Below are 20,686 nucleotides of genomic sequence, written 5' to 3'. Positions count from 1 at the left end.
TCCTTGTGTCTGTAGGTAGAGATGATAAACAAACAGCCAGCCAGGCCTTGCAGCAGCCAATTGACTCGGCTACTTGCTTGTGAGAGTGGCACAGGAGGTCGTGTGGCGGAGGGTGTCGAGTAGAAAACGGCTGATGTGTGGTCTGATGGGCCCTGTGGATTGACTCTTGTGATGTGCCTGTCGTGGTTAGCCGTTGGGAGCAGCAGCAGCTTGTCGCACCTCCCCGGATTATGAGATGTTCTTGTTTCCGGTTGGGGCAACTCGAGGGCCAGCAGGGACAGAAGTGGGCAGAGGTGGGGTGGGCCAGCGTAGGCCCAACTAGGGGCATAGGTCATGCTGAGCCGAAGAAGCTAACGAGTAGTAGCCGAACGGGACCGGCCTGGGCCAGAGAGTGCCTCCTCCTCACCTCAGCCGTGGGCCGAGAGAAATGCCCGTGGTTTGACAATCCTTGACGTCTGCTATCAAACAAGAAACAATGCCAGTAAAATCTGTTTCCCAATTTGCGAGCTGGGGTGTTTTAGGCCGTTATACCCTGGCTCGGACCTGACATACCTAGTTAGATTCGAACAGGACGGGCAGAGCAAGTAGAAGAAGCATGCCGTAGACAGACGGTGAATTGCACTGTGAGACGCATGTGTCTATGTATGCTTTGCATGTACGGACTGGCGTCCGTCAAACTCGGAAAAAAAATTGATGGACGGTGACCATCTTGCAGCACAGTGCGTCCAGACTCACTATCACATCCAGACTCACCCTCACTCTCACTCTCGCAAACGTCCTGGCAACAAGTCTTCTTTTGACTTTTTTTCTGGTGCCTACCAGCAAGAGAGCAGGTGTCAAAGCCATCAAGCCTTCCAAGGTTCTTTGCGGAACCCCAGTCGGCGCTGCCAAGGGCCTGATCGCTCGTTGACCTCCAGTACGATGAGAAATCTTCGCAACATCTGCCACAGAGTCGGCAAGGCCCCGTCAGATATCTCGGCAACATGCTGGGACCCCAGCAAGGATGAGGTGCTCGTCACCTGCGGCCCGAATACCCCCGACCAGAAGATCGAGCTCCTAAGAGTGGTCGACGATGTCACCCGTCAGGACCCGGCACTCCCACTGTGAGCCCACGCAGTCACTCACCATGTCCACCGCCGCTTAAACCATATACTGACCCCAATTCAGGCTGTGCGAACGTATAGCCTCGTGGGATGCGCCGAGTCCAAACCCAGACGTGCCTGTCGACCGAGTTGTGAGTCTCCACTACTTTAGTGACACGACGACGGCATGTCTCGTCCTCGAGGGAGGCGACCTCATTGTTGTGCAGGAGGGCTTGAGTCCTGGGGATGTCCACATCGAGATCATGGGCTCTATAGACGCCGGCATCACGTCTGCACGGTGGTCGCCGGACGAGGAGCTGCTGCTCATCGCCACCAAGGACGGGAAAGTGGTCTTCATGAGCCGCAGTTTCGATGGTATCGCCGAGGCAGCCATGACCTCTGCCGATCTTGCATCGTCCAAGCACGTCAGTGTCGGCTGGGGCAAGAAGGAGACCCAGTTCCAGGGCAGGGGAGCCAAGGCAAAGGCTCTTCGTGATCCCACGATACCCGACAAGATCGACCAGGGAACGGTCAGCCCCAACGACGACGGGCGCACGGTGGTCAGCTGGAGAGGAGACGGCGCCTATGTTGCCATCAATACCGTCGAGGCTGCGTCAAGAAGAGTCATACGCGTCTACAGCCGAGAGGGCGTTCTCGATAGCGTGAGCGAGCCGGTCGACGGCCTGGAAGGTGCTTTGAGCTGGAGACCCGCCGGGAATCTGCTGGCTGGCATCCAGCGCTTTGCTGACCACGTTGATGTTGTCTTCTTTGAGAGGAACGGACTGAGGCATGGCCAGTTCACAATACGCTCGACCGAGCCTCTTGATGACCCCTCCTTGAACATCGGCCTGCAATGGAACGCAGACTCGACGGTGCTCGCAGTCTCGTTTGCCAGCACCGTGCAGCTTTGGACCACGGGCAACTATCACTGGTACTTGAAGCAAGAGATCCTCCTGAAATCACCTTTTTCGCACGCCTCATGGCACCCGGAGAAGGCTTTGCGCCTCGCAGTTGCCGACACAGGTTGGTATACCCACCCGAAGTCCCACGAGAAGCCACTGCTGACGGATTTCAAGACAACATACTTCATACCGAGTTCGCTTTCGTTGTGACGCGAGGCTCGCTAATGCCACCCGATGACTTCGGAGCGGTTGCTGTCATCGATGGTAAGACGGTTAAAATAACACCATTCCGGACCGCGAACGTGCCTCCACCCATGGCCATGCTCGAAATTACGGCCAGCCATACCGTAATCGACATTGCTTTCGCCCCTAACAACGAGACGATGGCTGTATTGCACCACAATGGCGTCGACCTGTACGAGTGGCAGACGAAGAATGGTCGATCACTGGTTCCAAGACTTCTCACCAAATTCGATTCTGAAATGGACGGTTTGATGAGAACAGCCCTTCAGGTTTGCTTTGCATCGAGCTACGAGCCTCGTGTGCTCTACTTCAACGACGGGCTCAACATTTGCCGGCTGAGCTTCAAGTGCGACGCCGGCGACCTCATAATTGATGACTTGACTCCGCTTGAGGAGGAGGTCCTCTTCACACAAACGGCCTCCTTCACGAACGCATCGGACAGTGGGTCTCTCGCTGAGGCCTGTGTTCAAGCCAGATCTGGGAAGCTCTTTCGCTTGTCAGAGAAGGATGATGCATTGGGGCCCATGGTTGTCCGCTTTCCACTTCAACTCCCATGGGTTGAAACCTTTGAGATCGGCGGCGAATTTATCGCTTTTGGTTTGTCAAGAAGTGGCCATCTCTACGCAAACTCTCAGTTACTCGTCAAGAATTGTACCTCGTTCCTGGTCACATGCGACCATCTGATATTCACCACAAGTAACCACTTACTGAAGTTTGCCCATCTGGGCAGGCCAGAAGGTTTGTGCCATATAATTCCTTGGCTGTAACAGACTCTATGCTGACTTGGACAGATCTCAACCTACCTGCTGATGACCCGGAGAACGATGAGAGATGCCGAAGCATCGAAAGGGGCGCCAGACTTGTCACAGCCATGCCAACAACCATGAGTGTCGTGCTCCAGATGCCTCGCGGTAACCTGGAAACCATCTACCCTCGGGCCATGGTCCTGGCCGGTATTCGGTCCTTGATTGATGCCAAGGAATATGGCAAGGCCTTCGCTCACTGCAGAACACAACGAGTGGACATGAACATACTCTATGACCATAAGCCGGACCAATTCCTATCGAACGTTGGCCTTTTTCTAGACCAGCTTGGCGACGTGGCACATATCGACTTGTTCTTGGCCTCACTCGGCGAGGACGATGTGACGAAGACGATGTACAAGAACACAAAGACTTCCAAGGAGACGGCAATGGAAGATTCGAACGCACCACCTCAAGAGAACTTCGCCACTGTCGGCAATGGGACTTCCTCCAAGGTGAACAAAATATGTGACTCTGTTTTGGAAACACTCCAGGGCCGAAAAGACACAAACCTACAGAACATCATCACTGCCAACGTCTGCAAGAACCCACCAGCTCTCGAAGATGGCCTGATTGTAGTTGCGAAGTTGATGCAGGACGATGAGACAATGGCCGAGAAGGCTGTTGAGCACATATGCTTCTTGCAAGACGTCAATAGACTTTATGACCATGCGCTGGGACTTTACAACCTGGACCTTGCTCTACTGGTTGCCCAGCAATCACAACGAGATCCGCGGGAGTACCTGCCATTTATCCAAGATCTACACCAACTACCTGAGCTCAGACGAAAGTTCGCTATCGATGACCACCTGGACCGGCGGGAGAAAGCCTTACAACACTTACACGCCATCAGTGTCTTTGACGAAGTCCAGAACTATACGACGAAATACAAGCTGTACCAGACCGCACTGCGGCTTTATCGCTATGAACCCGAGCGACACAGGATTCTCACAGACCTGTATGCCAACTACCTTGAATCCCAGTCCAAGAACCGTGAAGCCGGCCTCGCCTACGAATCCCTAAACAACTTCGCCCGCGCCACTGCCTGCTACCGGGCTGCTGGCGCTACCTGCTGGCGCGAATGTCTTTTCACTGCCCAGCAGCAGGACCCACCCATGTCAGCAGACTCATTTTCTGAGCTCGCCACGACCCTGGCAGAAGCACTCTGGGAGGCAAAGGGCTACTCCTCCGCGGCGACGATACACCTCGAGTACCTCGACTCCCTGGAGCAGGCGATCAGGTGCCTGTGCAAGGGCTACCACTTCGCGGACGCGATGCGGCTGGCGGCGCGCCGCGGGCGAGGAGACCTCCTCGAGACCGCCGTGGACGCGGGCCTCGCGGACGCGCTGTCGGGCACGACCGAGTTCCTGGCGGACTGCAAGGCGCAGCTCCGGGCGCAGGTGCCGCGGCTGGCGGAGCTCCGGCGCAAGGCGATCGAGGACCCGCTGGCCTTCTACGAGGGCGAGCGGCCGGGCGCCCTGGCGGACCTGCCGGACGACGTGTCCGTCGCGGCCTCGTCGCGCGTCAGCACCAGCGCGTCGCTGTTCACGCGGTACACGGGCAAGCAGGGCAGCGTCGGCACGCTGGGGTCCAACGTGTCGCGCGCGACGAGCAAGAACCGCCGGCGCGAGGAGAAGAAACGCGCCCGGGGCCGCAAGGGCACCGTCTATGAGGCTGAGTACCTCGTCAACAGCGTGCGCCGGCTGGTGGAGCGCGTAGAGGGGAGCAAGGGGGAGGCCGAGAGGCTTGTGTTCGGGCTCATGCGGAGGGGCATGGCGGAGCGCGCCAGGGCCGTCGAGGCTCTCATGGACGAGGTTGTCACCGCCTGTAGGGCTGCCGTGGTCGAGGTATTTGGGGAGCCCGAGGACCAGCAGCAGGCGCAGGAGGATGAGCTGGGCGCGACGGGCGCGGAGGAGTACAGGCCGACCGGGCCGGATGCGGTGCTCCACGCCTCGTTGGACGCCGTGAACGGCCGGCAGCTTGCTCCTGTCATCACGGCATTTTCAAAACTGACTCTTCTGGGCCAATGATTCTGGATCTTGATCGGAGCATGTGCACAAAGGGGGGACACACATAGCATGGCACGCATAGCTGGGTAGAACAAGCATATTCTTGCTCGGGACATCTTGGCGTATGTCCGTCTCCCTAAGCCCGTAATGCCGCCCATCCTATGTGGCATGGCAGTATTGTGCATTTATTTATCTAGTTTTCTCATACATAATCATGGCGATGGGGATTCTCCGGTCCCCTTGGGCGCTGCCGTTACATCCACGGTGACTGCTGGACTCTCGATCTGCGCGATGCCAGCCCCAGCCAACGTGCGATTCCTGTTCCTCGCCATGACCTCCCCGATCTTGGCCAGCATCTCCTCTGTCAGCTCCGGCTGGCCGCGGGCCTTCCTCTCGGCCTTGATCTTGGCGTTGAGCTCCTGGACCGGCGTGCGCATCGTCTTGATCGACTTCCTGCGTGCGGCCTTCTCGGCCTCTTCGGCCTCCTTCTTGGCGACGTACTCGTCCTCGTGGCGCGTGCGGAACTTGGAGTATCGGTTGCGCAGCTCGTCGATGACCTCGGTGGGCATGGGCGGGCGTAGCAGCGTGGGCACGAACGTCTTCTCCTCGACGTCGATGCGCAGCGTGTCGCACGCGTGGTCCTCGAAGGTGCCCTCCAGGTTCTGCTTCTCCGCGTCCTCGAAGGCCTTGGGCCACGGGATCTCGATGTTCAGCCCGGGGACAACGCGCGACCAGGTCTCGCGCCCCGTGACCTTGTCCTTGTAGTAGTTCCGGGCCACGAGCTCGTTGATGACCACGTCGCGGATCTCGTCTGACACGGGGTCCTTGAGGGGGTGGACGAGGCGGACGGCGTGGATCGGGGCACGATACTCGGCGAGTTGGACATGGACGGATTTTTCACCTTGCAACTTTGTCATATAGTCCGGGACGGTGAAGTTTTGCTGCGCGGGTCAGAATGGTCAGCCCATCGGTTCGCCTCGCATATGGATTTGCCGACCGCACTCCACAGGCCGCCAAGGAACAAGCTCACCATCAAGTTCTGCGCTTCAAGCGCGACGAACGCGCCTTCCTCTTGGACGTATTTCACGGCGCTGATCTTCCCCTTGTCTGGGCCATCCATGATGGCCACCCGGTCACCTGCCTTGATGCAGAGGGTCTTGCGGCCGCCTGCCCACCGGCAGGCGAGATCCCTCTGTTTCTCTGGGAGGGTATCCGCCAGGTTCCGCTGGAGGCTGACAGTGCCCCAGTAGGACTCGTTGGCATCCCGCAGGGGCGTGTCGCGCTGGGGAGCCAGGGCGCCCATCTCCCAGTCCTCTCGCCGCCTGCGTGCGGCGTCCTTTAGCGAGGCGTGTGTTTGCTGTGTGCCGCCCATGCGCTGCCTGAACTCTTGTCGCTGGCGCGCCATCTTCATCATTTTGCCCTGCTTCTTACTCCGCCGTATGACCTGCCGCTCGGCCTGGGCCGTCCGCCGCAGGAGCTTCTGCATCGTGGGTTGGGTCGCGGCCGCACGCCAGCCGCTAGGTGGTGGGGGCTGCTTCTGCGACGCTGCTCCCCCGAATTGACCGGACTAGGACAGGGCTGTCTGCTCGACAGAGTCCGGGACAGGAGGGGCAGGTGTTGTCGGGATCAAGCACTGTGAGCGTGGTCGAATTGGCTGGCCGTCGACGGGGTCTAATCCGCGATGTAGGTCGGTTTCGTAAGGCATGGGAATTTTTGAGCTTGGGCCGTTTAGCGGCAGGCAGCTCCATTTGGCAGTCGTTGATCGGTGCAGCCTCCGGCCGGTACCCGAGGCCGATGCAACCTCTCCGTTGCTGCTAAACAGCACAATACGCTACCAGAATCGAGAACACCTAGCATAAATCGACTACACATCTACCTAGTTGAATATCTGGAGAGTTTTCCGTCATGTTGTCAACCAACCGGTAGAGTTCCCTCATGGGTCGCACGGCACCCCAAACTTCTGCGTCGGTGATCAATGGCATGTGGAAGGGAGCAAAAAGACCTCGTCCGGATTCTCAAAGATTATCCTGACGGGTGCAGGAGTAATTCCAGAAGGGGTAATTCCATGAGAGGTCATCTTACAAGAAGCGAACCTTAGAATCCTATAGGATTGAGCAGTATACACTACTACTTGAGTCGCATTGGTCAGTTGCCTTAGGGGAAGCAGCCATTCCAGACGCAGTCTCGATTGCCCGTAGCCTCGGTGGCGGCCACGCTGTTTAAGCGACAGTCCAGCCAGGCTGGTGTGTCCTCCTACACCACGTTCTCGAAGACGACTCACCACGAATCTCAGACCATGGATGTGGTGTCTTTGCTAGAGATCAGCCCGGGCGAACTTTGAACTTGGCTCAGTCCTCGACGACTGAGCAAAGTCATGCTCGAGCCTTTGCTCGAAGCACGCCTCTCGAAGGACCCGTTGATCGGTGCATCCTGCTCTGTGCTGTGAACCGAGACAACGACCTCCCTCGCATGCACACAACTCGTGCACGTCCGTTGCCTGCCAGTCTGACTGTCCAAACACTGACCGACACACATGATGTTCGTCAGGCCGCAACAGATATATTGCAGCGGGACCTTGGGCTGTATCTGTGGCTCCTCATCCTGCCGGTGAACGACTCGCCCATCCGACATTGTCCCGCCGCTGCCGCAGTTTTCCCTCCCTACAGGCGGCCCGCGTGGAGTGGGCAGATAGCAGTGGGCGGTGGTGAGTCGGAGGTGTGAAACCGGCTTCTTGCACGGTCTTGAGGTTGCTTGCCGGGAGATGCTTGCGAAGTGGGAAAACGCAGAGGTTGGACCGGACAGCGAGGCGGTTGGAGGGCTGGGGGGCTGGAGCCGGCGTCGAGCCATACCCGCCCGATTTCGATTCAACTTTGCAGCGCATGGACCTCCACGAGTGGTCGGTCTGGTCTTGAACAGATCCCCCGGCGCCTCAAGCCACCCCGAAGCCATCTCATGACCGTGCCCTTCCCGCTGTCAAGGACGGCACATGGCCAAAACACATCCGGGGCTGAGATCGGGGTCTGCGTTGGCAGGGCTAGGATCAGCGCTACAGAACTCTACTGGTTTTTGAGGCCAATCCGCAGCCGCAGTCAGCAATTCAAACTTCGACAGCGAGAAATGGCAGGAGACCCAGTGACCAGACGGCCAGAATTGCACTCAAGTCTGCGTGGGGGTTGGTCGACTGGCTGGAGTTGTATAGTGTAGTGCGGTGTAGCGTGGCGTGGGAACTTGGACAAGTGAACATGGCCACGCGTGCACGAACGAACGAACGAACGACGGCCTGGATGGCGGTTGTTGTTAGTCGGCTAGGCAGGCTACCACAGGGCTGTGCTCGCCGAGAGCTCCGTTGGCGCGTGCGGATTTGGTAGAGCATTGACCGGCGCTGGCACGAGAGATGATTGTCAGGCACACAACAGCGCACTTTGCACGCTTGCCCATAGCTGGTGCAGGTACTTGGCCGGCGGCCGACCAAGTGTACCACGCACGGCAGTTCGGAGCACCGGTGACCGTCTCTTGGGCCACGTCGTTGTCACGGTTTGAGGCTTGGTAAGGATGGGCAGGCCGTTTGTTCATATCTCACTGCCTCTATAGACTACTGTACCGGGTACATGCCTAGGACAGCTTCTATTGCCCTCCTGCAGCTGCTGCTACCCACTGGGGCTCACCTGCATGCAGCTCGAACGTCCTACACCACAGCTGGCAGAGGTTCTCCTCACTGCCTCAGCGAATGGCTCACAAGGACAGACACTGGTTTCAGGCAGGGCAGAGTCATGCTGGCCGTCGTCTCGATAGAGCAATCATCTCCCTCGGCCTGATTTGGGGTGGGGTCCTGCATCGGTTCTGGCGTTCGCAGGCCATCCATTCCATTCCGTTCCGTCGCGACTGGCTGATGCAGCCGTTGACTGCAATCACACTAATAAATAGTAGCCTGCTCAGCGAGGAGGACAAGAGTGCGTAGCACGCAGGCTGGCAGCATGATCTGATCTGCGATCCGAAAGGCAATTCAACCTCGCTGCGCTCTCGCTCCCAGCATCGATCTTCCCCGTTCGCAACCCCTACCCTTCGTCCCAACCTCCCGGTCCAAGACTCCAAACGCATGACTGTCAAAAATTGCCCTATCACACTTGAGACACAGGCCCCAGGGTTCGCCCGACTTGCCCTGCCTCCCGGCCTCACTCACTGCGGTCGCCAGCTCATCTGAACATTCCAACTTTATGACGTGCACCCGGCAATCCGAGCGCCCTCGCTGACACCTCATGCTTGGGCCTGTGCTCGTGCCTGCTTGTGCTTGTGCTTGTGCTTGTGCTTGTGCTTGTGCCTGCCCTGCCTTTCAGAGGCCTGTGTTGCTGAATTGAAACCACCCCGGCTCAGTAGCCGAGTCTAGTCGCTCCCATACATCACTCACAACCAGGCACATTCATGACTTTTCAACGGCGCATGAATACGGGGGCTCGACATCCAAGCTGTCGACATGAGTCGAGATAAGGACAGGAAGAAAGGCTTCTGGAGGACCCTTTTCCGCACAAAGTCAACAGCAGCCCGCAACGGCCACGGCGGCGGCGGCGGCGGTGCCTTCTCGGTAAGCATGGCTGCTACCTCACTCCACCCCCACTCCGCCTCGACTTATGCGACAGCGCTCATCTCATGCCATGTGCCCGTCCGCCGTGCGACTCGCCTGCTGACACCAAATGCGAACAGGACACTGAGGACAATGGGGTTGTCCAGGGCGAGAGGCTGAAGCTGCGGCCGCGCAGGGCAAGTGAGGGTGACAACCTGCGCCAGAAGGCCAACCCATCGAAGCACTTCGAGCCCGCCAACGGCTCTCAACCCCATGCTCAGTCACGGAATCGGCTCAAGCGCCCCGTCTCAGACCCTCCTCCGCCAAAGGGCAAAGGACGGCAATTGCCGAATGGGAATGGGCCCTACAGCCCGCCCTATACCCTGACCGAATGGCCACCCTCCGGGTGCGCCAGCGACGAGGAGCTCAATCTCGGCCACGCCATGGAGCTCATATGTCGGGGCGTTCCTGCCCACAGAGGCGTCAAGAGGCCAATACCGCATCTCGCAGATCAGTTCTTCTCGACCTACGCCACCACAGCCGGCAACAGAGGCGATGCTACCGACGGCGTGAACCAGCACGACTCCATGACCCAGCTCATGACCATGAGGCTGCAAGGGCCAGGACCTGCCACATATCCCTGGGAGACCATAGAACAGCCCAGTTTCTCTTTCCATTTTGGCGAACGGCCTGGCACGGTCACGTTGAATCAATGGGCGTCCACTGCGAGCGCGTACCCGCCGGCGCTCAACATACGCGATTCCGGTGTGCAGCCCCGCGACGTGGACCTGGTCCGCATATTCGGGAGGCTGAGAGATCTGGAGGGTGGCCTTGAGGACGACGACCTGGAGTACATGTACAAGAATCTCTACAGGAAGCTTCTGAAGGACCCCGACCGAATGCTCAGCCCGCACAAGACACTCGACAAACAAATCACCGATCTCATCCTCGTTCTCTCCCGGCCCGACCACTGGATCGACTTCTCAAACCCCAAAAATCACATCATTACCAGATTCATCTTCGACACAGGACACGCGAACCATGACCAATACGTCAAGTTTTTCCACCAGCTTCTTCTTAGCATGGAGCTGGATCTGAGGATACATTCCAGGCAGCATACAGAGTGGGCCAAGGAGAAACTCCTTGAGCAGCTCCCTCCTACTATTCGATGGAATCTCGCCCTTTCAAGGAGATGGCGGGACAACGTGAGGATAGAGGCATATGGGAACACGGGAGATCAAGGTATGGAATAGTCCGTCTGGGCGAGAAGATTGACACACTAACTCGCCCCTAGTCAAATTGCGCTTCAAACTCAAGCGGCGGCAGGTGAAGATGATCAAGCGTTTCGCGCAGATGATGAAGTGGCCCAACCTTGCCGAGACCCTCGCAGCGTTGAGGCAAGGAGATCAGGCTGCAAACCTCGATGCCGTCAGCTCCCATGCCATGGCCTTCTTCAGCGGCTTGGTGCTACCCGGGGTGAGAACTTGACATCCCTTCCTAGCATTTTTGCCTGTATTCCAACGCTAACACTGAACAGCCCACCTTCCCCTTCATCATGATGAATGCTTTGATCGATATCGACCCGGACGAAGCCACAGACGACCTAGCTCTACTCATCCACCTCAACCCCAACTGCGGTTTCCAGTACCGCAACAGCTATACATACTGGACCTCAACGTCGATCGTCGGCAAGGTCCTTGCGCCAACGTGCCTCGAAGTCGCCGGCTGGGTTGGCCCCGCAAGGCCAACTCCCCACCTCAAGCGGTCACAGATAGCGCGAATACGATCTCGGCGGCCTCGGCAGCGCCTCAAGTCCGACGATGTGACCTCGATGTCCGAACGATCCGACCCGCTGGGCCCTCCTACCGAGGTATTCCCCGTAAAGGAGTATGAGCTGGTGCACCCCGAAGTCGACGACATCGTCGATACCGTCCGCATCGAGATGTTCACGCTCAAGCCCTGCGCGGACAGGGCAGGGGAGCCAGGGCCGAAGTGGTTTGACGCCGCGATCCAGTTCGCCATCGACGGGGTCTCGTGGCCGCTGAGGCTGACGTACGACGTGAGCTTCATCCACGCCTGGCCGTGCACGGACGGGCCGCACCCCTTGTTCTTCGACTACGCCCACCAGACGGTCAAGGTGGACGAGATTATCGAGATCCGCGACTGGGCGGGGCTCTACGGGCCGAAGAGCAGGGCGAGGCTGGACGGTAACGGTTTTGACCATGGTTCGCGCAGCGAGTCGGAGTCGCCGGCCGGAGAGGGCTCGTCGAAGGGCGTCCCCGCGACGAACGGCCACATCAATGGCAATGGCTATGACAGAGAGGACGACGACGAGAAGGTCTTGGTGATCGAGGCTTTCGGTGTGCCCGACAACGAGGTCCTCGCGAGGGCCTGGTGTGCTCACTGGGGCATGAGTGCGGTCGTTGCGGTGATCGGAAAGACCTGGTGAGTGAATTCTCTTCCATGCTCGCAGATGACAGGCATCAAAACGGATTGCTAACAAACACGGTGTAGCATGGCATGCGCCATCCGGGAGGCCTATGCTGCAGCGTTGACGGTTCTCATCCTCGTGGACGACCAGAGCGCCGAGTACGACGACTGACAGCCATCAAATTAAAAAATTGTGTGTGATATTCTGGCGTAGGGTCTTACAACCTCTACGTACCGAACCAGGTCAACGACTTAATGATGCATCTGACGGGGCAATCAAGGGAAAATGGTATATAGGGGGAAGGGCACTGTAAGCTTGGTTGGGCCTTTTTCTATCTATGCATGATCTCATGCATTCGGGAAGGTGGGAAAATTGGACACTGTATTGGATCTAGACGGCGCTGCCCAATACCCCATGAGGAACGGAAATGTTGATGGGTGGAGTTAATCGGCTTTGCTTTGGACTGCACGATCAGTGTGATCATTGTATATGATGTTGCGAGAGGCAGGTATGGAGAGAAGGAGAGAGTGAGACAGAATGCTGTGTCTCTCATGTGTATCTGTACATGTAGGTCCAAGGCGTTGGGATTCCCAAGACATGCGCAGGCTCTCAGTAGCATAAAAAGGCACCAAGAGAGGCCTATCCTGCCCAAACGGGAATTTATCTTGCACAGTGTCACAGTTTTCCATGCAGCATATAGGAAGTTGTGTATGAGGAAGAATTCACTGGTTAAATCAATATACTGTTTGTGGCAACTTAGGTATGAATTTATTCAAGACTGCGCCTGTTGGTTCTCTGCTCTCAATCTCCACGAGTCTGTGTGGTCTGCTGAGACAGAAAGAGGACCGTTGGGGGCTGCACCAAAAACCAAGGCTGCAATTCGGGTATGATGCAACACGTTGAAAAGCAATCCCACTCCTCCATAGCTGCAGCACTAAGCAATCAGTCCGGCTCTCCACAACCTCAAGGCCACGCTCGCACCTTTGGCAGCATGGTCCTGGAGACATTGGCTGCCTTTTCATAGCTCTCCAACTCAACACTCAGCAACTCACAGTCGACGATGGCGTCCCTCCTCGTCATCTTCGCGGTCGAGCTTGCCGTCGCCGTGGTGAACAGCATCGGCGCAGCGACCATCAACAACCTGGTGAGTAGCTGATGCTCTGCCCACACTACCTCTGCTCCCGGTCACGACGCCGACGTGGTGAGACCGATGAGTGCGTGAGGTAACCTGGCTGACCTGTTGCTCCCTCCCCCGAAGCTATGGAAGCTCTACATCGCGACCCCCTTGGGCACCTCGAAGCAGATCCGCGACCAGCGCGAGCTACAACAAAACTACCTGAAGGTCCGGCGTGACCTGAACGCTACGAGCAGCCAGGACGAGTTCGCCAAGTGGGCGAAGCTGCGGCGGCAGCACGACAAGATGCTGGAGGAGCTGGAGAAGATGAGTGCGTCGTCCCCTCCCTCCCTCGAACATCCCTGAGTCCCCGACAAACACACAGATACAGGATCTCCCCCTGGGACCGGGACAGCGGTGGTAAAGGGCATCACTCGGTGACGATAGAGAAGCTGACAGGACATTTTCCCCATCGTACAGAGACCGGAATCGACGGCTCCAAGGCCGCCTTCGACAAGACAGTCACGACGGCCCGGTGGCTGTGCACCTCGGGCCTGCGCTACTTCCTCCCGTTCTGGTACTCGAAATCGCCCATGTTCTGGCTGCCGCACGGCTGGTTCCCTTACTACGCCGAGTGGATCATCTCGTTCCCGCGGGCGCCCATGGGCAGCGTCAGCGTCGCGTCGTGGCAGCTCGCCTGCACGGGCGTGATCACGCTGGTGGCGGACACGATCACGGCGGTCCTCGGTCTGGTGGCGGCCGCGATGCAGGGCGGGAAGGGAAAGCAGGCGGAGGAACCTGTCAAGGCTTCTGCCGCCCCCGCGGGCTCGGAAAAGTCACAGGAAAAGGAGGACAGCAGCAAGAAGGAGTTATAATAATGAGCGTGGCCATTTTGCATATTGCGGCGCCACAACCTAGGGACAACTAAAAGCTTGGTGTTCTAGATATGGAGATCGCGTATGTCTCTCAGCAAATTTGACGCAGAGTTCTTCATAGCCGGAGCTGAAACTCAGCAACACGAAGTGAGATGACTCTTGGCAGAGTACTTGGGCTTGTTCTGGGCAACACTTTGACTCTGACAACCACTGAGGAAAAAGATTGCTAAAGCTTCGAAAGTGCCCATGTCCGGGGAATGTTTGGTTCTGTTGTAGTGCTGCTCGCTGGTGAGCCGCACGCTGAACTGTCAACCTACCGTGATTCCTGTTCGCCTTCAATATCAAAGTTTGAGAACTCAGAAGGGATCGAAAGGGACAAAACCAGTTTTCGCAGAATACCCAGATCAGATCTCACAACACAGAGGCCGTGAAATATCGATCCTTGCGTGCAGAGTACACGGTTGGTTTGTGGAAGACAGAGGACGATTGCTGGATGAACTTTTGCGCTTCTCGAATTTTGTAAGCTCCTCAGGACGCCCCACTATCGGAGCTACCTGGGTTAGCGCCACTTCATCCATCCCCTTGCTGTCAAGATCGGCAGTCGCACCCCGGCTGGTTAGCAAAGGGCCTTGTCCACTAAAATACAACTCCAATTCGGCTGTCATGAACACCTATCCCAAATGCCTCCTTTCCTTGCAACACAACTCTCGTTCAGCAAAGCAGCAGCAACGGCAGCAGCCATGGCGGTATCATGGGGGACGTGAGTAGCCACCTCTCCAGACAACACCACTCATACTTTCACCAGCTACACAGACTAACACATCCACCCTCCAGGATCAAGTCCCTCGTCATCTTCTTCGGGCCCATGCTCCTCCCTAAGGCCATAACCTGGTTCAACGCGCGCGCCGCCCAGCGCAACCCAAAGCAGCCCATCCGGCCCCTGCCCACCCGCACGCTCGCCGCCGTCATCCTCCTCGCCGCAGCGGCGTCCCTCCTCGCGGCCAGCACGCTGCCCATTCTGGCGCCCGAGAACGTCTTCGCCGTGACGCGCTCGAACCCGACCTCTTCCAACAACCTGATCCTCTCGCGGCTGTCGTCGCTGCGCGCCCTGACGCCCAGGGATAACGTCCTGCACGACAAGTTCGAGTCGCGCGCCTCCAAGCTGCTTTACTACAAGTACGGCCCGGACGCCCTCGTCGACTGCCCCTTCTGCAACTCCAACGAGCCCACGACCTACCTCCTGTACGCCGCCCCGGCCATCGCCGCCGTCCACCTGCTCAATGCCGCGCTCCTCGGAGCCGGCACGTCGGCCTGGCTGACGGGGAAGGAGGGTTCGCAGTGGCGATCGCTGGCAGCCTACGCGGCGGTCGGCGCCGCGGCCCTGGACGTCTACCTCCTGGCGACCTGGGACCACGTGGCGGGCAACGAGAAGGCCCGCGTGCTGGGCGAGGTGACCTTTTTCCACTGGCGGGCGCGCGCGCTGCGGCACCTGGGGCTGGCGGCGCTGGACGTGCTCGTCGCCGGCGCGCTGTGGTTGAGCGGCACGCGGCGCATGTTCCCCGTGGCGCGGACCGTCTCGGAGTGCGTCGACGGCGTCACCGCCGGCCTGGCCAAGACGCGCAACCAGCTGCACGCCGCGGGTGTCATCAAGAACACCACCGCTAGGGACGGTGAGCTGAGGGCCGCCGAGGCGAGGTACTGGGCCCACGAGGCTATAATCATGTCTGAGGCCATGGAGAGCGAGGAGGTCGTGGGCAGCATGCGCGACGCTGTGGAGAACAGGCGGGTCGACCTGGATAATATCGGGCAGGTTGCCGAGACGTACGCTCGCGATGTGTTGCAGCAGGCCATGACATGAGTTTAGACAGAAACGCCACGATAGTCACCGCACGATCGCATCTTTCAAGTGATCTTTCAACGTGGCCATCACATGGACTCCATCTAGCGGCCCTGGTGATATTCTCCCCCAAGGGTGCTTGTCTAAGTCCGTCCCGTACATGCTACTCCCTCCCTCTGCTGTGCCCCAACGCCAACAGAATGCCATTAAAATATCTTGATTCTCGAAGTCTCTAAGCGGCCTGGATTCACCGTCTATCCTTTCCCGCCATCTGGCTTGGTTACTGTTGTCCCTGTCCCCGTGCTACTAGACACGCTCCCTTTCCTCGAGTTGGTGCCTAGAGTGTCGATTGGCCGGCCCTCCTCCACGCTACGCTCGAGGAAGCCGGCCCAGAGGTCCGCCAGAGATTCCTTGCCCGACGTCGGCGCATTTTCGGAAAAGAACTCGGTGCTGAGGGATGGTGTGCTGGGTGTCCGGTGGAAGGGCGAGACTGGGAGCCGGAGGGTGCTGTTCGAGGCGCCGGGGCGGGCGAGGCCTGCTTGTTCCTTCTGCTCGTCCGTCCAGGCGAGGTAGCCCGCGATGACTTGTAGGATCTGGAACCTCTTTGGGTCTGACCGGTCCAGCGAGAGGAATTGCAGGAAGTAATTTGTGATGATTTGCCTTTGAAATGTAAGCATGGAATCCTTACGGTAGTAGTGTGATATATGCGCTTACCTGTCCACCTGCTCGTCTGGCTTCGTTTTCTTCAGATACCGCAGAGCCTTCGTGAGGTGGTCGTTGAGTATGATACCCTCGTGCCTCAGCTTCCCGATGAGCAGGTTCTTCTCCCTGACCTCCTTCTCGAACGGGGCTGTCCTTTCCAGCTCTTTCGTGAGCCTCTCCTTGGCCTCTTCGGCCTCTGCTACACGACTGTCGGCTTCCTCCACCCGCTTCTTCATCTCCTGAAGCTGCTCTTCCGAAGACTCAACGAGATCTCTCAGCTCTTTCCTTCTTGCTTCTTGGATTTCTTGCAGAGCCCTTTGTAACCCATCGATGGTCTGCAGGGAGCTATCCCTCTCTTCCGCGGCTCTCTCGTACGCCTCCCTGACGGATGACAGCTGCTCCTCGAGATCTGCGACCTTTTCCGTGAGACTCTCCCTCACCTGCCGCTCTTCCATGGCGATGACTTCCCATTCGCCCATGGCGCTGCTCGTAGACTCCAGCTCACTCCGGAAGTGCTGCACCTGTCTCGCCATATCGTCCTTCTCCTTTAGCCAGTTCTGCTGCGCCAGGTTGTTCCGGCTCCTCAGAGTCGCTAGCTCACGATTTGACTCTTGCAGCTCATCTGTAAGCCTGGCTATTTCCTCCTCGTGGGAGGAATCGCCCTTCTGTAGCTCCTCATTTTGCGCCTCGAGTTCCTCGATACGTTGATTCGCTTCTTCCAGCTCGGCCCTGTCTCTCTTTAGGCGGTCGCCCAGCGTCTGCTTGATCTTCTCAACCCTTCCGAGCAGTGTTTGGTATTGCTCCTCGGCCTGGTCCTTCGCAGACTCGCTTTCTTCGAGGTCCGTCTTCAGCTTGCTCACTTCCGACGTGTGGGATTCCTGTATCGTCTCGAGCTGCTTTCGGAGCTGTTCCACCTCCTTGCGGAGCGCTTCTCGCTCTTCCGACATAGCCTCTAGCTTTGCGCTTGTGTCGTTCGTGGTGATCGCTTGCGTTGGACGGGGGTCGGAGGAGACAGGATGACCGTTCCCGGATGGCGCTCGAACATGTCCGTTCCCTTGCGTGTCGGGTGCCGTCACGGAGGTCGACGGTAACTTTTGGTTCTCTCTTCTGGTATCACTGCTCTCTGTCTGTCATATATACATGTTAGGAACAGGGGTTGACGATGCAAATGAGCCACCGCAGCCTTGTGGGAGAGCGACCCTTGCTAACGATGCCGCGGTCCAGACCTATGAGCTATGTGTCCAGGAGCTCGGGTCCGCAGAGCGAGAGTGGGTCTGGGGCCTCTGGGTCGTGCTTCTCGACTTACCACCGGGGTGTCTGGCTCCTCGTCGGCTGACAGGTCTCTGTTGCTGTCGCGAGGACTGGGCTCAGCCGAGCCTGTGCCATCGTTGGCGTTGTTGGTGTCGAGCGCCTTCTTGGGCTTGTTCTTCTTGTTCTTCTTCTTTTTCGAGCCGGCGGCTTGGCCCTGAGCTGCTGTAATCGCATCTTGTGGGGCCGCCGAAGACATGATATCAATTGGGACGCATGCGTCTCAAAACGAATGGCATTGGATCGATTGCTTCGAGGCGTCGGTCGAGTTGCGGGTGCCGTGTTGCCAGGTTCGATATCCACCTGGGCAGGCCTGGCCCCCAGGGAGCGGAACCGGGAGCCTAGGCGGAAAAGGTGGCTCCTACGGGCGCCAGCGCTCATTGGCCAGGGGCGGGGGTCAGGCAAGTGGGTGGCTCGCCGACCCTGGGTACATAGCTCTTCGTATCGGCGCAGGAATTTTTGCTGGTTTTCTTTCTTTCCCTCCTCACATTTCCACCTTCGCCATCCCAGAGCTCGATGTTGTCTACACACATGAGTTCTGTCGCATTCACTGAATGTTGCGAAGCAGATTGATATTCGCACTTATATAATCCTGATGACTGTCCGAGACGATACGTCTCTAGTGGACTCTTCAGGTTCGCTGGCGCGAGATATGACTATTGAAATTTGTAGCATCTGCACCTCTAGACATGCAGTGATAATGTTAAGCGACTAGACGTCGATGTTCTACGCCTTGGTCCTCCTCGTCTTCCTAGGCGTCTCTGCTGCTGCGGCGGCCTTCTGGGGCGTCTTTGCAGGTCTTCCTCTGCCTCTGGTGGCCTTCTTAGCCGGCGTTGCCTCCACCTCTGCCTTTGGCTCCTCGACAGTGCTCTCCTCAACAGCGTTTTCAGCAGGAGCAGCCTCCGACTCGGCCTCAGCTGCCGGTGGTGGCGCCTCGATCGCCTTTGGTGCCTCCTCCGGTTCCGCGATGGCCTTGGCCTCGGTGACGGACTTGACTTCCGGTGCGTTAAACTCGTAACCCAAGGCCTCAAGCTTCTTCGCTCTGGCAGCTCGCTTCTTGTTTTCGCGCTTGATGCTCCTCTCCCACTGCTTTTCAAGCTTCGGCCGCTCCATCTCTTTGCCCTGCATCTTGTTCCACGGTATCGACTAGGTATGGACGTCAGTTGAGCCGGTGATTGAGCACCGAGAGATGTGGACTTACCTTGAACCTCTTGTTCGATCCCTTGAAGAGATCTTTGTGGACTTGTGCCTTCGGAATGACACTGCACTTGAGAATGTGCCCGAAAAGTAGATAATTCTGAGCAAACGTTAGCACTTAACGCCAGCCAAAAGAATACGGGGCACAACTCACATCCATGGTCTTGGCCACAATCTCAGCAGTGCTGGCCTCTTCAAATTCCACGAACGCAAAATGCTTCGCCCTGCCGGTCTTCTTGTTCCTAGAGACCCTCAGGTTGCGTATAGGGCCGAACTGGGAGAAATAGTTTTTCATCTCGTGCTCGTAGAAACCATGTGGCAGACGACCGATGTAAATCACTCCAGTCTTTGGTTTTTGAAGAGGCGGCCTTGAGTGCCTTCTTTTCCTTCTTCTCCTTCTTGGAAAGCTCCTTAGAGACGTCAGGAATTGTGCCCACGTCTTGTCCTTGATCGAAGGTGATCACCCCAGAAGCTTGCTCGTCCTCATCTCCACTGTCGACAGCCAGAACAAGAGCTTTGGTCTGCTCATCAACCTCCTCATCAGAGGAGGCTTGCTCCTCCTCGTCGGCGGCTGTGGCATCATTCTCAACCTCTTGGACGATCTTCTCCTGTTCCTCAACGATCTGCTCGGGCTCGGCCTTCTTCCCAGACTTCTTCGCGGATTTGGCCGGGGTTGCCTTGGCCGGCGTCTTCTTTGGGGTCTTCTCCTGCTTAGCATTGGGCTTGGGCGCGGGGGTCTCGTCGGCCTCCTTGGTAGCGGACTTCGGTGTCTCCTTGGAGACAGACTTTGACGTCGCCTTTCCGGCAGGCTTAGGGGTCTCCTTCGCGGCAGACTTTGCTCCAGACTTAAGGGCAGACTTCGGAGTGGCCTTGCCGGCGGGCTTGGGTGTCTCCTTTGGGGCAGTCTCTGGGGCAGACTTTGGCTTCGCCTTGCTGGCAGTCTTCGGGGTCTCCTTGGCGGCGGACTTTGGAGTGGCCTTGCTGGCGGGCTTCGGGGTGTCCGCAACGGCAGGCTGGGGAGTCTCCTTAGGTTTTGCAGGCGTCTTGTCCTTCTTGGGCTTCGGGGTTGGCTTCTCAGCTACCTCCGAGGGCCCTTCCTCCACATCCTTCTTCTTCGCCGGAGTCTTCGCCTTCTTGGCAGACTTTGGAACCGGTGTCGATAGCTCAGCAGCTTCAGTCGGGGCGTCCGTGGCATCCTTGGTCTTGGCCGGGGTCTTCACAGACTTTTGCTTCTTGGTGGCAGTGGGAGAGCCATCCTCGGTTGCTGACAATCAATTAGCACAGCTTCTCTGTGGTTTCGGAGGAAAATCTAGTTCTTACCCTTGCGCTTTGTGGACCTTGGGGTCTTCGCAACCTTGGGCTTGGGCGTCTCCTCGACCGCGGCCGACTCTGCAGACGCGGTAGCTTTTCTCTGGTCAGCGTAGTTCAATCACATGAGGTTTGCATTTGATCGTTTGCGTACCCTTCGACCTTCTAGGTCGCAGTTCCACCGGCATGCTGGGCAAAATTCGAGGTTCAATGCCTTATTTGCAGTGGAAAATGGTATATTAGAGAGAAAGCTAGAACTGCTGGGCCATCTTTTTTTCCTCTTCACCTTAAGTCAGGTAACTTTTTCTGGATTCTGC

At 57.7% G+C, this 20,686-nt stretch overlaps 7 protein-coding genes across 7 annotated transcripts; 4 read left to right on the top strand and 3 right to left on the bottom strand.

The window, feature by feature from the left end:
* Positions 1-921: 921 nt before the first annotated feature.
* On the top strand, positions 922-5,060 carry INS49_011132 (uncharacterized protein; the record flags this gene model as incomplete). Its single annotated transcript, XM_043171851.1, has 4 exons — positions 922-1,103; positions 1,168-2,105; positions 2,159-2,965; positions 3,019-5,060. 4 exons carry the CDS (start codon positions 922-924, stop codon positions 5,058-5,060), a joined length of 3,969 nt encoding a protein of 1,322 aa, XP_043023596.1.
* A 191-nt stretch (positions 5,061-5,251) lies between these two features.
* On the bottom strand, positions 5,252-6,525 carry INS49_011131 (uncharacterized protein; the record flags this gene model as incomplete). The annotated part of the gene is made up of 2 exons (XM_043171850.1): positions 5,252-5,980; positions 6,070-6,525. 2 exons carry the CDS (start codon positions 6,523-6,525, stop codon positions 5,252-5,254), a joined length of 1,185 nt encoding a protein of 394 aa, XP_043023595.1.
* Positions 6,526-9,510: 2,985 nt separating this feature from the next.
* Positions 9,511-12,199, top strand: INS49_011130 (uncharacterized protein; the record flags this gene model as incomplete). The annotated part of the gene is made up of 5 exons (XM_043171849.1): positions 9,511-9,618; positions 9,738-10,839; positions 10,892-11,073; positions 11,135-12,042; positions 12,112-12,199. 5 exons carry the CDS (start codon positions 9,511-9,513, stop codon positions 12,197-12,199), a joined length of 2,388 nt encoding a protein of 795 aa, XP_043023594.1.
* An 889-nt stretch (positions 12,200-13,088) lies between these two features.
* INS49_011129 (uncharacterized protein) lies at positions 13,089-14,017 on the top strand (the record flags this gene model as incomplete). Its single annotated transcript, XM_043171848.1, has 3 exons — positions 13,089-13,172; positions 13,287-13,473; positions 13,623-14,017. 3 exons carry the CDS (start codon positions 13,089-13,091, stop codon positions 14,015-14,017), a joined length of 666 nt encoding a protein of 221 aa, XP_043023593.1.
* A 740-nt stretch (positions 14,018-14,757) lies between these two features.
* Positions 14,758-15,875, top strand: INS49_011128 (uncharacterized protein; the record flags this gene model as incomplete). The annotated part of the gene is made up of 2 exons (XM_043171847.1): positions 14,758-14,777; positions 14,852-15,875. 2 exons carry the CDS (start codon positions 14,758-14,760, stop codon positions 15,873-15,875), a joined length of 1,044 nt encoding a protein of 347 aa, XP_043023592.1.
* Positions 15,876-16,108: 233 nt separating this feature from the next.
* On the bottom strand, positions 16,109-18,063 carry INS49_011127 (uncharacterized protein; the record flags this gene model as incomplete). The annotated part of the gene is made up of 3 exons (XM_043171846.1): positions 16,109-16,514; positions 16,569-17,683; positions 17,863-18,063. The coding sequence occupies 3 exons, from the start codon at positions 18,061-18,063 to the stop codon at positions 16,109-16,111; spliced, it is 1,722 nt and encodes a 573-aa protein (XP_043023591.1).
* Positions 18,064-18,590: 527 nt separating this feature from the next.
* On the bottom strand, positions 18,591-20,557 carry INS49_011126 (uncharacterized protein; the record flags this gene model as incomplete). Its single annotated transcript, XM_043171845.1, has 6 exons — positions 18,591-19,010; positions 19,066-19,161; positions 19,216-19,303; positions 19,386-20,325; positions 20,382-20,465; positions 20,524-20,557. 6 exons carry the CDS (start codon positions 20,555-20,557, stop codon positions 18,591-18,593), a joined length of 1,662 nt encoding a protein of 553 aa, XP_043023590.1.
* Between the last annotated feature and the right edge of the window lie 129 nt (positions 20,558-20,686).

This window comes from Diaporthe citri (assembly GCF_014595645.1).
Source record: "Diaporthe citri strain NFHF-8-4 chromosome Unknown scaffold_5, whole genome shotgun sequence".
In the NCBI taxonomy this organism is placed as follows: Eukaryota; Fungi; Ascomycota; class Sordariomycetes; order Diaporthales; family Diaporthaceae; genus Diaporthe; species Diaporthe citri.
This window is presented reverse-complemented; position numbering and strand designations above follow the sequence as displayed.